Here is a 12135-nt window from a genome sequence, read left to right as displayed (position 1 = left end):
CTACGAATTCCGGCGGCTCCGACGTCGCGGGGCGGGATTGGCAGCTTCAGAATCACTCTATGTTGCAGATCGGAGTCTGATTGGTTCTGTGCATCTGTCGCTCACAGTTAAGTTCCAAGGCCTCTGCTAAAGGGAGAAGCTTCGCGAGTCTGGTCCAAGAGACCGGGGGCGGGTACTTCCGGCATGATTGCCCAATCGCAGAGGTGGGGCGCTTTCTATAAAAGCTTCAGCCTCGCGCGCGTGCTTTCTTTTGGGAATCCAGTGGCGGCCGTGGGCGTTTGTCTGTGCGGACGCTGTGAGTCCACGTTAGGGGAGGATCTGGGCCCCGAATGGGGCTGAGGGGTCCTCCAGGGCCATCTTCCGCCGGGGCTCCGCCTCTGTCTTCAGCGTTGTAAGCGTTCCTTGCTCCGCCCCCCCCCCCACCCGTCCCTTTCTGTTGGGAAGGTGCGACTCCAGACCGACTTCTCTCCGCAGGTAAGCCTGGGCCGGGCTTGGTTTCCCCTCTGCAGCTTGGAGCCTGTGATGAATTGCTTTCGTTTCTGACACCTCGTATGAAAACTGCATGTGCAGTCTGATTATTTTGCAAGACTGAGGCTTCAGGGTGCGCCCCCTTGACAGGAGGGGCCGGTGTGAAAACATCTCCAAAAAAATCGGGGTAGCGGGCTTCTGTCTACATTTCGGCTCTGTGTGTCTGACTTTTAGGGCGGTCGGTGACGTGGTTGGAGACCGTGGACGTAAATGAACGTCAGCCCGGGGCCTGGTGGTAAGGCGGGAGTCCACGTCCGTATCTGCGGCGCTTAACAATAAAGCAGAGGTGGTGAGTTGATGGGAGCGCAAGTGTCTTTATTTTCGCACGCGTTTGCTCCCCAGAGGACTCCGCGGGAGGACTGGCTCGTTCCGTGGCAGTCTTGGGAAAGGGTAGAGAAAGATGGATGTTCACACGGTGACCTTTCAACTATTGGGATGCCTTCTCGGTTTTTTGCCTGTAAGAGCAGAAATCCCGGGGCGGAGCGGGGGTCTTTGTCTTAAGCAGGTGAGGAACTCTTCCTCCTCACCGGCCACAGAGCACTGTTTTCTGTTTCGTTGGGTCTTGCAGAGGGAAGTGGACATCAACCACCCAACCACCTAGGTTCCCCGTGCTCCCTAGACAGCAGCCCTAGTTGAGGGTACTACCCTCTTAGCGTTGTCTTCAACCCGTACTTTGCCGAGGGCGCAAGAAGGGGATTTCTTGTAACAGAAGAGACCGGCAGTCCAGAAAACACAACTTTATTCACCAGGACTGAAAACAAAGACTCTTAACCTAAAGACCTATGAGCTGGAGCACACTGCCAGCCTCCTGGCTTGACCTCACTCTGCACAGGCCTCAGCTGGGCTGGCAGATCTAGTTTCCCTGACGGTTTCTGATTTCCCACATGCCATTCGTGTATTAGAAAGCCGCAAACTTGGCGTCCTCCAGGCAACACGAGAGGAAGACCCTGCTGATGTTTGAACCAGAGTCTCTGAGTGTGTGGGCTGGCAGCTTTGGTCCTTGGGGCACAGATGCATGATTGGATGTGCAGCGAAGCCCTCTGCCCCAGGCACGGACAGGAGTCCGGCCTTTCCCTGCCTGGGCAGCGGGTGCCGCTGAAGACATGGCTTTTGAGGGGTTAGGCACTGTACACGTGGCGCTGGCACTGGGGTCCAGCCTTGAAGCTGGGCGCGTCCAGGAGAGGGCAGCAGAGTGCCGTGGCAGCAAGACCAGGCTCCCCGCATGGGCTGTACATTGTGGGGTGTCTCCTGTACGGGAAGCCGTTGCTTCTCCATCAAGGCCTTGGGGGCAAGGCCCTGAGTCAGGGGCTGCAGACCCACTGGCTCCGCGAAGCCTGTTGGAACTGAGGCTCTAGGGAAAGACGAGGCTCTGTCTGGGAGTCCCAGAAACGGCCGCCCTGGAGTTGACTGCCAGCTGACCCTCTGTCCAGCCTTGCAGGGGCCTCCCAGAGGATGTGCAGGGGCAGTGCCCAGTCAGGTTCAGGGTCTGCAGCAGGAGGCCCCTCGGCCCTCCCTCTTGATGTAGTCGTGCAGCCGGAAGCGAGGCTCACTGGGGACCTTCATGGAGCGCTGCTTCAACTCCCTGTGGGGCAGAGGGGACCATGGGACGGCTTCCTCCACCAACAGAGAGATTCAGACTCTGGGGTCTGGAGGATCTTCCTGATGGCTACCAGCACTTACTTTGCTACGGCTGTGAAGGCCAAGTCTACGTTGAGGCCCGTCTTGGCGCTGGTCTCCATGAAGGGCAGCCCGTACTCCTGCAAACAGCTGCTGCCAGCCAGGTGGCAGCCTGGTGGAGATAGCCCAGGCCCTGCAACCCCAGGGACGCTCCCCGGACACCCACCCCACCCCGGCTCACCTTAGCCAACTTCTCCCCATCCTCCCTTTTCACCACACGCTCCTGGGCAGAGTCCACCTGGCATGGGGGGGGGGGGGGTTCTTGGTGAGAGCTGGCCCAGGGCTTACCCTACCACCCCTGCCCCCATACAGAGCCACGGTGGAGAGGATGGGCTGGGGTGCCCACCTTGTTCCCCAGCAGCATGAGCACCACGTCCTGTTGGGCGTAATCCTGGATCTCCGTCAGCCAGGCCTGTGGGGGAAAAGCTGAGACCAGGCTGGAGGCTGGCACTCTGCTCGCCCCTGGTCCCTCCAGGCCTCACTGCTTGGGGTGCCTTTTGGGCTCTGGCTAATAGGAAGGCCCAGAAATCGAGGTCCCTGGGTCCTGTTGAGGCACCCTCGACAAGCACCTTACCCAAGGTGTTGGACTGACAGAGCTGGAAGGTCCTCAGACTCCCTTCAGCTCACACTCCACCTGAGCCACCAGAGGGGCCGTCTCCCTGCAGTCGGTAGGGTCCTTAGACCCCTGGGACCCTAATGCCATCGCGGCCTGTTCCTGCCACCACCACCAGGAAGGAAGCCACTGACCTGGATATTGTCAAAGGAGGCCTTGTTGGTGACATCATAGAGCAGCAGCAGTGCTGGGGGCAGAGGACGAGTGAGGACACCTCCAGGGCCCGCCACAGCTTCCTGTCACCCACACCCACACGCATCACAGCCTCCACACTTCCTGCCGTGCTCCTGCCCAGGGCACCCTCCTCCGTGCAGAAGCCAGGGAAACCTGACACCCGCGAGGGCACAGCCTCTGACTCCCCGGGACTGGCATCCCCCACCCACAAGCTCACCATGAGCATCGCGGTAGTAGGCGTGGGTGACGCTCCGGAACCGCTCCTGGCCAGCTGTGTCCCAGATCTGGAGTGACAGGCACAGGGCTGCCGGTTCCTCCTGGGTGCTCACCACCCTCGACCCTCTGACCCCCGCTGCTCCCCACGCCACTCACCTGCAGCTTCACCTTCATGCCATCCACATCCAGAACTTTGTTCTGAAATAACAACCAGCCTGGTCCAGCAACCAACAGCTAGAACAGTGCTGCCCTCCGGTGGGGAGCTCGCAGCTTCCCCCCTCACCGCGCCTCCTGCACCTCTCCCTGGTGAGCCCCTCCTGGTAGCCCACTCCCACCCTGGAGGCCCAGCACCTGCTCCACCAGCTCCCTGCCCTTGAAGGTGACTTACACCACCCACCTGGTCAGTCTCTGAGTCCTGTTGCTCCCGCCTCCCCCCACTCCCTTCCCTCTGCCAGCTCCCCTCCAGCCCAGCCTGGCTGCCCACTTCCCCCCTGTGCCTAGCCATAGCCAGCTTCCTAGTTTAAGAGCCGCAGGCCCCTGAGGGCGGGTCCCAGCGCAGTAACCACAGAGCCTGAAACTGCCTGGTACACAGTGGGTGCTCGTTAAATGTTTGCTGGTCGGTAGAGATTCCTAGCCGGACCTTCCCGGTGCAGGGCTAGTGGCAGGGAAAGACCCAACCCCACGGTTCCCATCTGCTGTGGTGGGGGTGGGGGCCCCTGGCAGCTGGAACACCACCGCCCCCCTCTTCCCCAAGCTCCTGCTGTCAGGGTGCTTCTGGGTCTCCAAGGAACCAATGGCACAGCCATCTGCTGGGCTGAGGCGGGGGGGGGGGGGGGGGGGGGGGGGGGGGAGGAGGGGCTGGGAAGGACACCCTGCCTTCACTGGCACTCTGAACAGGGGTGTGAACCAAACAGCCTCACCTCCCTCGCCACCTGCCCCAGAGCCAAGAGGGAGGTGAGAAGGGGGGAGATGGGCCCAAAACAGGCCAAGGACCATCTGTCCAGGGTCAGAGCTGCCCCCTTTCGGCACCTGAACCCTTACTTCATCTCAGAAGACTTGAGGGGACCTGGACCCTCAAGCAGGGTAACCCATGGCTCCCCAGACTGGGAGGAGCCCCCTTTCCTGTTCCCAGAATGGGCCTCCCTCCCAGCCTCCCACCAACTGGGTCTAATTAAAGGGTGAGAAAAAATGCAAATTTGGGATTTGTCTAGAACACACCAGCACCTTGGCAAGGCGAGAATTTAGACTGGTGACTCGAGGTGGGGGCTGGAATGCTGCCACCCTCCAGGCCTAAGGCCGCAGCCCTCAACGTCGCCTGCTGACTCCACAGGCTGCTAAAGGTGCCAGGTGGGGGGAAATGAGAGGGAGTTGAAGTCCAGGGGCACTTCCCTTCCCCCCAGAAGACCCCAGGACACCCCTCCCGCTGGGGGCAACCTGGGAGGGGGCTCTCGAAGAGGGGGGAACAGCCAGGCGGCAGCACTTCCCGTGAGCCTCCTCACCCAAGGGCAGGGACCCGCCCCTGCTCCCAGAGGGGGTACGTGCTCCACACCACCTGTCTTTCTAGGTCCTTTGGCAGGCTTCCTGGCACCTCTGTACAGAAGGACAGTGATGTTCGCCTTCCAAGTGAACATGGGCCTTGAGTGTCCTCTCTCAGCCATCACCCGGGGGGTGGGAAGGCACCACGGCCCACCTACCCTGAGGCACAGAAGGTAGCTCCAGGCACAGGGGTGCTCTCCCCGCTTCAATCAGATGCAGCCCTCACCTGTCTTCAGGACCCTTAGGGGGTCAGGAGGTGTAGTTTGGTGGGTAAGGCAGCCCACCTCAACCACCTGGGCCCTGAGAGCCGGGTGGTCCACACAGGAGCTCGAGCTCCACCCTATGAGCCTGTTGGTGTCACGGGGGTAACGGAGAAACCAGCTGCCCAGGGGGGTTGCGAGAGCCCAGTGAGCTGGTGTCAGGGGCCCAGGGCATGGCTGGGCCAGCTCAGTGCTTAGGACGTGAGCTTCCACTCTCACCCGGAAGTCGATGCCCACAGTGGAGATGAAGGTCCCTGCCAGGAAAGCCCCGTCCTTGAAGCGCACGAGTAAGCAGGTCTTCCCCACGCCTGAGTCCCCCACCAGCATGACCTGGGGCGAACAGGAGGGTCAGAGGTGTTAGGGACAGAGGGGACCAAGGTGCTGGCCCACCCAGAGGGGTGTCTGGCCTTCCCTGCGCTGGCCCGGCCAGGAGTGGAGGAACCGGTCTCAGGCTCACAGGTTCGGCAGGACTTGGGGGAGACATAGCAGCTATGGTGGCTGCCAGCCTAGACCTCCAGGCTCCCACCTCCAGAAGGTTCTGTCCCCTCTTGAACAGTGGCCCAATTCAACCAGTGAGGAGTGGGGGCAGCTGCCTCCATCCAGGGTCCTACCCAACCCACCCCCAGACCCTGGACATCATGCTTGATCTGGAAGGAAAGCATGTGGGGCTTGGTGGGGAGACGAGTCTGGGGATTGGTAGCTGGAGACCTTCTGAAAGGCCTGCAGGGGTCTCTGTGCCAGGGGCTTCTTCCCATCCCAGTAAGACTCTGGAGGAATTTGCCACATGGGAGTCAGATCTTGGTGTGACGAGGGGCCTGGGTCAGGTCTGTGGAGCAGGAGGGGCAGTCAGGTCTCCCCCCTCCTCCCCTCCCCCAGCCTGCTGCCCAAGGCTCCAAACCCAAAGACAGTCCTGACAACCCCTCCACGATTCACAGGCTCCTGCCGAGGGCTGAAGAAGGCTCTAGTGCTCCCTACCCAACTGGCAAACCTCTTCTTAATCTCCCCCGTCCTCCAAAAACAGAAGCCCCACAGACCCTGGGGGTGCGGAAGGCAGCATATGGGAAATGGTGAGACTGGGCCCCGCGCGGGGGCGGGGGCGGGGGCGGTGTCATTCGGGACCCGGGACGGAGCACCTGCCAGGTCTGGGACCCTTTGTCCAGCCCTGCCAGCTGTGGCGTTAGGGGGCAGACCTTGCCAGCTGTTGGGTATCTGAAATCCGGGTCTGAAGGCTGTGTGTGTATGCCATGCACCGTGCCAGCTGCTGGATGCCGCTCCGGCGGGCTCCCCGCCGAGGGTCCGCGGGGCCCTGCATCCCCTCCCCGACCTCTCCCGGCTCGGCTCCGGCGGAGCGCCACCTGCTGCGCTCGCCTGGGGCGGGGGCCGGCTCACCTTGAAGGCGACGTCGTAGAAGTCGCCGCCGCCAAGCGAGGGCCGGCCGGGCTGCGGGGGTCCGTTGGGCCGCGCCTGGGGGCCGGGGCGTGCAGTCCCTGGGCGCGCCGGCCGGGACCCGTCGGCCGCAGGCAGCGCGGAGGCAGCGGGCCCGCTGGCCCCCTTCCTCTTGGGGGTCTTCTTCCTGGACATGGCGGGCGGGCGCTCAGGGAGCTCCCGCTGCAGCCGCCGCGCCCCGGGCCGCTCTGCTCCCCGCGCCCGCCGAGCGCGACACGGACCCGAACCCGTCCCGCGGCGGCGGCGGCGGCGACGGCGGCGGCATCGCGGGCGCCAGGCTTCCCGCAGCCCCGCCCCCGCGCCCCACAGCCCGCAGCCACTCAGGCCCGGCCTCCCCACGCCGCCGCCAATGGCCGCGCTGGGGCGGGGGCATGCAAATGAGCCGGCCGCCCTGGGGCGGGGTCACGAGGCGCGGGCACTGCCCTATAGGTGCTCCGGGTGGGCTCGCGTCCGTCCGGTGCGTGCAGCTCCCGCCCTGTCCCAGGCCCTGAGACCTCACTCCATGGCCACCTCCGTGAGGCGGTGGGTCTGGGTGAGGCGGGATCCTGTCGTTTTCCCGCTTGTACACCGCCCCCCCCCCCCCCCCCCCCCCGCCCTGCTCCTTGCCCAGTGACCCTCACTGGACGGCCTCTGGGCCTGGGACGAGGGGATTGCCCGAGAAGGGGGCGCTGAGGCAGTGGGACTGCATGGGATGGACACCGTGGGTTTCTGTCCCTTCTCAGCCGGAGATGCCACCTGGCCTGCTGCGCCCTCACTTCTCCCCTTAGGGCAGGCAAACAAACCGGGGGTGGGGGGCTCCCAGCGCTCTGGGCTCATCTGACAGCTGGTTACCAGAGGCAGGACACAGCTAGCACTTGAGAGCCGCAGGGCGCCCTCCCCCGCAGCTTCTGCCCGCTGGGCTGAAGCCTCGGGACCCTTGGGTAAAGGGAAATCCACCTTAGGGCAGTAGCAAGCCCTCTGAGGGGCCTTTTCCCTGGGGCTCTGCCCTCAGGGGTCTGGGAGGAGAAGGGGCTAGGAGGTTCCTCCCCCAGAATGTGGCTAGCCCCTTGCCCTTCTGGTGCCAGGTTCTGGCCCCAAGGGGGTCAAGTGCTGACTGTCCAAATCCTATGCTAGGCCCTGGCAGACTGGCCTCCAGAGCCCGACACCTCCTCTCCGCCTGAACTGTCTGTCTCCACCCAAGATTCTCTGGGTTTTGAGAATAAGGCTGAGACAGTCATGGAATCCCAGGAGCAGTGAGCCAACATGACCCTCACCTAGGGCTTGGGGGCAGCGGGTGTAGGCAGAAAGGCATTTCTTCGGGGATCAGCCTTTGCTCCATACCGCTCTGGGAGCTGGAGGGTTGGCCTGGCTGTCCCCTAAGATGTGACAGCTGACACATGGACCCTAGGTCCTTCAGAGGCCTGAGCCCTCTCAGGTGGCAGGTCCCAGAGCCCAAATAATTATAATGGACAGAAGATGCCTCTAGGGCTCAGAGATCGGGACAACACAACAGAGTGATTTCCCAAGAGGGGCTGGCAAGGCCCTTCACGGGAGAGGCTGTGGAAATCGCCCTTTCCCGAGTGTCACCGTGTGCCAGGCACAAGTTATCCTCAAACCTATCCTCTGAAGTGAGTAGTGCTATGATCCCCAATGTTCAGATGGGAAAACTGAGGCCCAGAGACGGAAAGGGAGCTGTCCAAAATCACCAGGCTAGAAAGTGACAGAGCCAAGGTTTGTACCTAACTCTTGGCTCCAGAGAACATACACTGCCCCTTGGCAGGGTTGGCCCAGGATTCTCTGGAGACCCATCCCTCAGGGCCCTGGCAGAGCCGGGGGACAAGCCTGAGGAAGCCTTCTGAGGGCCTACTCTCTTGTCTCACTCCTCCTCTTCCAGGCCAATGCAGATGTGTGGGCAGTGGGGTTTGGGGTGGGAGTGTGGAGCTCCCACTGCTGGGGCCCTGGGGATTCCAGGTGACCTACCCTCCATGAGGCCAACTTCAGGGTAGCTGCCCCAGGGTCTCAGCCAGTGCCCACTAAGCCCAGGATCCAGGGCGACCAGAAAGGAGTCTGGGGTGCCCTAGGGGTGGGGGCTGTAGGTAAGGCAGCCTGAGTCGAGGGTGAGGCTAATGCTAATGGGGTAATGGGGTAATGGGGTAATGCTAATGGGGCTAATGTTAATGGGGGAAGAGGGAAGGTAGCAGGCACTTCGGAGAGACTGGGGAGCCAGGAGGGGCGGGAAGCTGAAAGCAGCAGAAGGGAAAGACTTGACCTTGTAACCTTTAGAATTAGAGTATGTATATGTAAAAACCCAGGTCTCCGGTTTGTTTTGAAGAGAGAGTTCGAGGTCCCTGGACCACAGCATCCCTCCTGCCGCTCTTGCCTTCCAGCAGTCCTCCTAATCTTTGATCATTATGTCCCTTGGTTCCTCTGTTCGCCATCTGTCTCATTCTCTGGAATGAAGTTCTCTGGGTACAGGAAGCAGCTTGTCTTGGTCACTGCCACATTCCTGGCAAGCTGGCTCCAGGCCTCAATAAACTATTATTAAATTTGTGAAAGAAATATGAGTTAGAAACGGGCCCCACTTCAGGAGGACACGTCATTGCCAGCAAAGATTTAAGGCAGAAGGTACCTCCGTGTGCAGTGAGACAGGACTAGTGTTACCGAGTAGTGAGAGCAGGGCCTTGTGGAGGAGGGGCATTTGCTCCAGGCTCGGAAGGTTGAACAGGAGTCCAGCAGGAGAGGACACAGAGAAACTTGCCAGGTAGAGGAGTGAATACATATAAGCTCAGAGTGCCAGTGGGTGGGCTTTTGGAGAGGAGGCCACAGTGTCGTGTCCGGATGCTTGGAGAAAATCTCATCGGTAACATAGGAGGGGGCTAGATTCACAAGTGAATGTGAAAGTTCAGCCTAGGGGCTTGGAAATTGTTCAGCGAGAAGTAGGGAGCCATGCACAGTTGCTGAGCAAAGCAACAGAGGACTTTGCTACAGGAGTACAGGAGGTAAAGTGGAGGGGGTGCAGGGTGCCGCCTGTAGATGGGGAGATGAGTTGGAAAGGGGTCGCAGGAACCCAGGGTGGGGGGAATCAGCCCCTGGGGCAGAGGCAGCATAGCGCTGAGGTACGCTAAGGGGCAAGTTCTCTGCCACCCCTCCCGATCAGGAGGGAAGGCTTCGGTCTCCTGCCTTTGGGTCTGTGATTGCTCTGACCAGTACCTATGGCTGAAGTGGCCCTGTGTCCGTTTCTGGACCCAGACCTTCTAGACTAGCAGCTCCTACATCCCTTCTCCTGGAACACTCATTCTTGGGCCCAGCTGACATACCGTGAGAAAGTCCAAGCAGCCTTGTGAAGAATCCCGGGTGGAAAGGAACTCACTTGCCGCCCGTGGAGGATAGGAGTTGTCCTGGCAACGGGCGCTTAGTTCTGGTGGGTTCCATGCGGAGCAGGGATAAGCTGACCCCACTGAGCCCTGCCCAAACTGCATTTGGGGGATTTTTGTTCCACAGCAATAGAGAACTAGAACAGGCTGCCAGCCAGGGGAAGGAAGGGGGCCAGTTTGGTGGGAAAGGTCAGCAGGGTGGCCTTGACTGGACTTGGGGAAGCCCAGACTGTTGGGATCTTCAGGCCTGCAAAGAAGACCTCTGGGCCTCCAGGGCAGGTCCCTGAGGCGGGGTGTGGCGCCGAGGTGACTGCTGAGGGTGAGCTAGAGTGCGGAGTGAAGGAAGGGTGCCTGTGGGCCTAACCCTCCTCGCAGGGGGCTGGTTCTGCCGGCCGGAGAGGGTGGACACATATCTGTGTCTCAGCAAAGGGAGAGAGCAGTCCCAGATATGTTCCTGCCTCACTCCTGGATCCTCCCTCCAGCACCCCGTGGCGGCCTGGGTTCCTGATGCCTTCTTGTGCCTGGGCCTCCAGCTCCAGCATGCTGCCCTCTGACTTGCCCTTCTGGCTGTCCGGACCCTCTGTCATGGAGTGACGTGTGCCATGAGTACCCAGACACAACAACTCTCTGGGACCTACGGCCTGAGGCAATCCCTCTCTGGAGCCCCATTTTCCAAGCCGGCCAGCCTTACCGACACATTCTGCTGACCCACAGGGCCATGGTCCTGGAGCCAGGCAGTCTTCCTCGTCCTTCCAGGCACTGCTTGGAGCCCCCTCCTCCAGGCAGGCAGCCTTCCAGGCTCCTCCCACCCCCACTCCTTGCTCTACAGACACACTGTGGACACACATTTGCTCCCCACGGGTCCCTCAGGGGGCTGCACGGGCTCCTCACCAGCCTCTGAGCTTCCTGAGGATGGCACCTGTCCTGTCTCCACCAAGCACTCAATGAACAGGTCTGTGACTGAGCAGGACAGGGCTGGACTGGACCTCAGGGGTCTTGTATTCTGTGTGTGTGTGGGGGGGGGTGGCAGCACTCCCAAGTCTCATGCCCCCAGAGCCCCTCCCCAGAAGTGAGTCCTAGGGAACTGAGCTGCCTGTGATCTCAGGGAGGGGACCCTGGCTGGGGACGGTGTCAGAAGGCAGAGGCCCCGGATCCCTGGCTGGCTGTGGGCCCCGGGGCATGTGGTGTCTTGAACCTGCGCCCCTCTGCCTGGAATGAGGGGGCGAGAGGAGCTGATCTCTGAGGTCCCTTCCAGATCAAACACCTTATGTTCTATGAAATCCACGTGAGCGTTGCCATGGAGACGGCAGAGAGGAACTGTAGCAGCTCCCCCCAGAAGACAGAAGAGAGAGTCACCCCAGGAAGCGGCTGATGTCAGAGGTGTGCTCGCCCCCTCCCCCCCAGTGCCCAGGTGCACAGGGGCCACGCTGAGCCCCTGCTCCCTCCTGCTCCCGCGAGGCTGAGAGGAGACACCCCGCCTGCCTGCGACACTCGGCACTCACCTGGGTTGCACCGAGGCTCTCCCGGACAGGACAGGTGGTAAGGGGTGGGTGTCCGCCCGTTGGGGCAGGGACTATTGTGTGAGGGCTGGAGCAGTGGGTGGTTTCCCTGCAAGCCTGACTGCCCTCTGGCATCCCTTCCCCTCGTGGCTCAGGTACTCAGACCTGAGTGCTCTTGGCGGTCCGTCTCAGGATGCAAAATGTGCCTGAGCCCCGCGGGCTGCTGCTCGGTCCGACTCTGCACTCAGGCCCCGGGCAGGTGAGACCTCTGGAGGAGCACAGGACAGCCCCCCACTCCAGGCTCTCCGGGAAACCTTTGAGTGCTGTGCTGGGAAGGCAGAGGTATAAAGGAATAAAACGGATACCTGTGTAGCCATGACAACCGCAGCAGTCCGAGCACCGGCTGCGCCTGTTGTGGGCCAGTGATACACTCGCCTTGTCTCTCCTTTTTTCCTTAATTATGAAAGTGATCTGTGACTTTCGCCCATGAGAAATAAAACTGCTTGGGGCTCCCGGGTGGCTCAGTTGTTTGGCTGTCCCACTTCGGCTCAGGTCATGATCTCGCGGTCCGTGAGTTCGAGCCCCGCGTCGGGCTCTGTGCTGCCAGCTCAGAGCCTGGAGCCTGCTTGGCTCTGTGTCTCCCTCTCTCTCTGACCCTCCCCCATTCATGCTCTGTCTCTCTCTATCTCAAAAATAAATAAACATTAAAAAAAATTTTTTTTTAAAAATTAAGGGAAAAAAAAAAGAAATAAAAGTGCTTGTTCTCCCCAAACCGTTATTAGGTCTGGCAGTGGCGACCGTTATCAGTCTCCCACAAAAATGTAGGAGAGGTA

General features: G+C 61.0%; 1 protein-coding gene, 1 long non-coding RNA gene and 1 other non-coding gene across 7 annotated transcripts; 2 read left to right on the top strand and 1 right to left on the bottom strand.

Moving 5' to 3' along the window:
• The first annotated feature begins 68 nt into the window (after positions 1-68).
• On the top strand, positions 69-11274 carry LOC109278151 (uncharacterized). 2 transcript variants are annotated; one of them, XR_008419237.1, is made up of 4 exons: positions 234-474; positions 703-817; positions 5940-6071; positions 11059-11274. It is a non-coding gene; the product is annotated as an uncharacterized LOC109278151 (long non-coding RNA). The 2 variants fall into 2 exon arrangements; XR_002085510.2 differs by lacking the exons at positions 5940-6071; positions 11059-11274 and having other exon boundaries at positions 69-474; positions 703-826.
• LOC128774786 (small nucleolar RNA SNORD60) lies at positions 515-597 on the top strand. Its single transcript, XR_008419253.1, has one exon. It is a non-coding gene; the product is annotated as a small nucleolar RNA SNORD60 (small nucleolar RNA).
• Positions 1251-6769, bottom strand: RAB26 (RAB26, member RAS oncogene family). Of its 4 annotated transcripts, none has more exons than XM_019468205.2 (9): positions 6394-6766; positions 5224-5334; positions 3365-3406; positions 3210-3276; positions 2953-3005; positions 2552-2617; positions 2387-2443; positions 2209-2298; positions 1251-2110 (listed from the first exon to the last, which is right to left on the bottom strand). In XM_019468205.2, exons 1-9 carry the CDS (start codon positions 6583-6585, stop codon positions 2075-2077), a joined length of 714 nt encoding a protein of 237 aa, XP_019323750.1. In that variant the 5' UTR covers positions 6586-6766; the 3' UTR covers positions 1251-2074. The 4 variants fall into 4 exon arrangements, with proteins under 4 accessions (XP_019323750.1, XP_019323751.1, XP_019323749.1 ...); XM_019468206.2 differs by having other exon boundaries at positions 2209-2295; XM_019468204.2 differs by having other exon boundaries at positions 2209-2285; positions 6394-6763.
• Positions 11275-12135: the final 861 nt, after the last annotated feature.

Source organism: Panthera pardus, unplaced genomic scaffold, assembly GCF_024362965.1.
Source record: "Panthera pardus isolate Hobbes unplaced genomic scaffold, ASM2436296v1 HiC_scaffold_4, whole genome shotgun sequence".
NCBI lineage: Eukaryota > Metazoa > Chordata > Mammalia > Carnivora > Felidae > Panthera > Panthera pardus.
The sequence above is the reverse complement of the archived record's forward strand: the minus strand, read 5'-3'. Positions and strand labels throughout refer to the sequence as shown.

What these genes read in the sequence shown, in the direction of transcription:
- RAB26 (XM_019468204.2), bottom strand. Translation starts at nt 6,585, where the DNA reads ATGTCCAGGAAGAAGACCCCCAAGAGGAAGGGGGCCAGCGGGCCCGCT. An exon ending in GCATGAAGGTGAAGCTGCAG is followed by an intron (nt 3,277 to 3,364) that starts GTGAGTGGCGTG and finishes CTGTCACTCCAG; the next exon opens with ATCTGGGACACAGCTGGCCA. An exon ending in GCCTTCACAGCCGTAGCAAA is followed by an intron (nt 2,111 to 2,208) that starts GTAAGTGCTGGT and finishes TCTGCCCCACAG; the next exon opens with GGAGTTGAAGCAGCGCTCCA.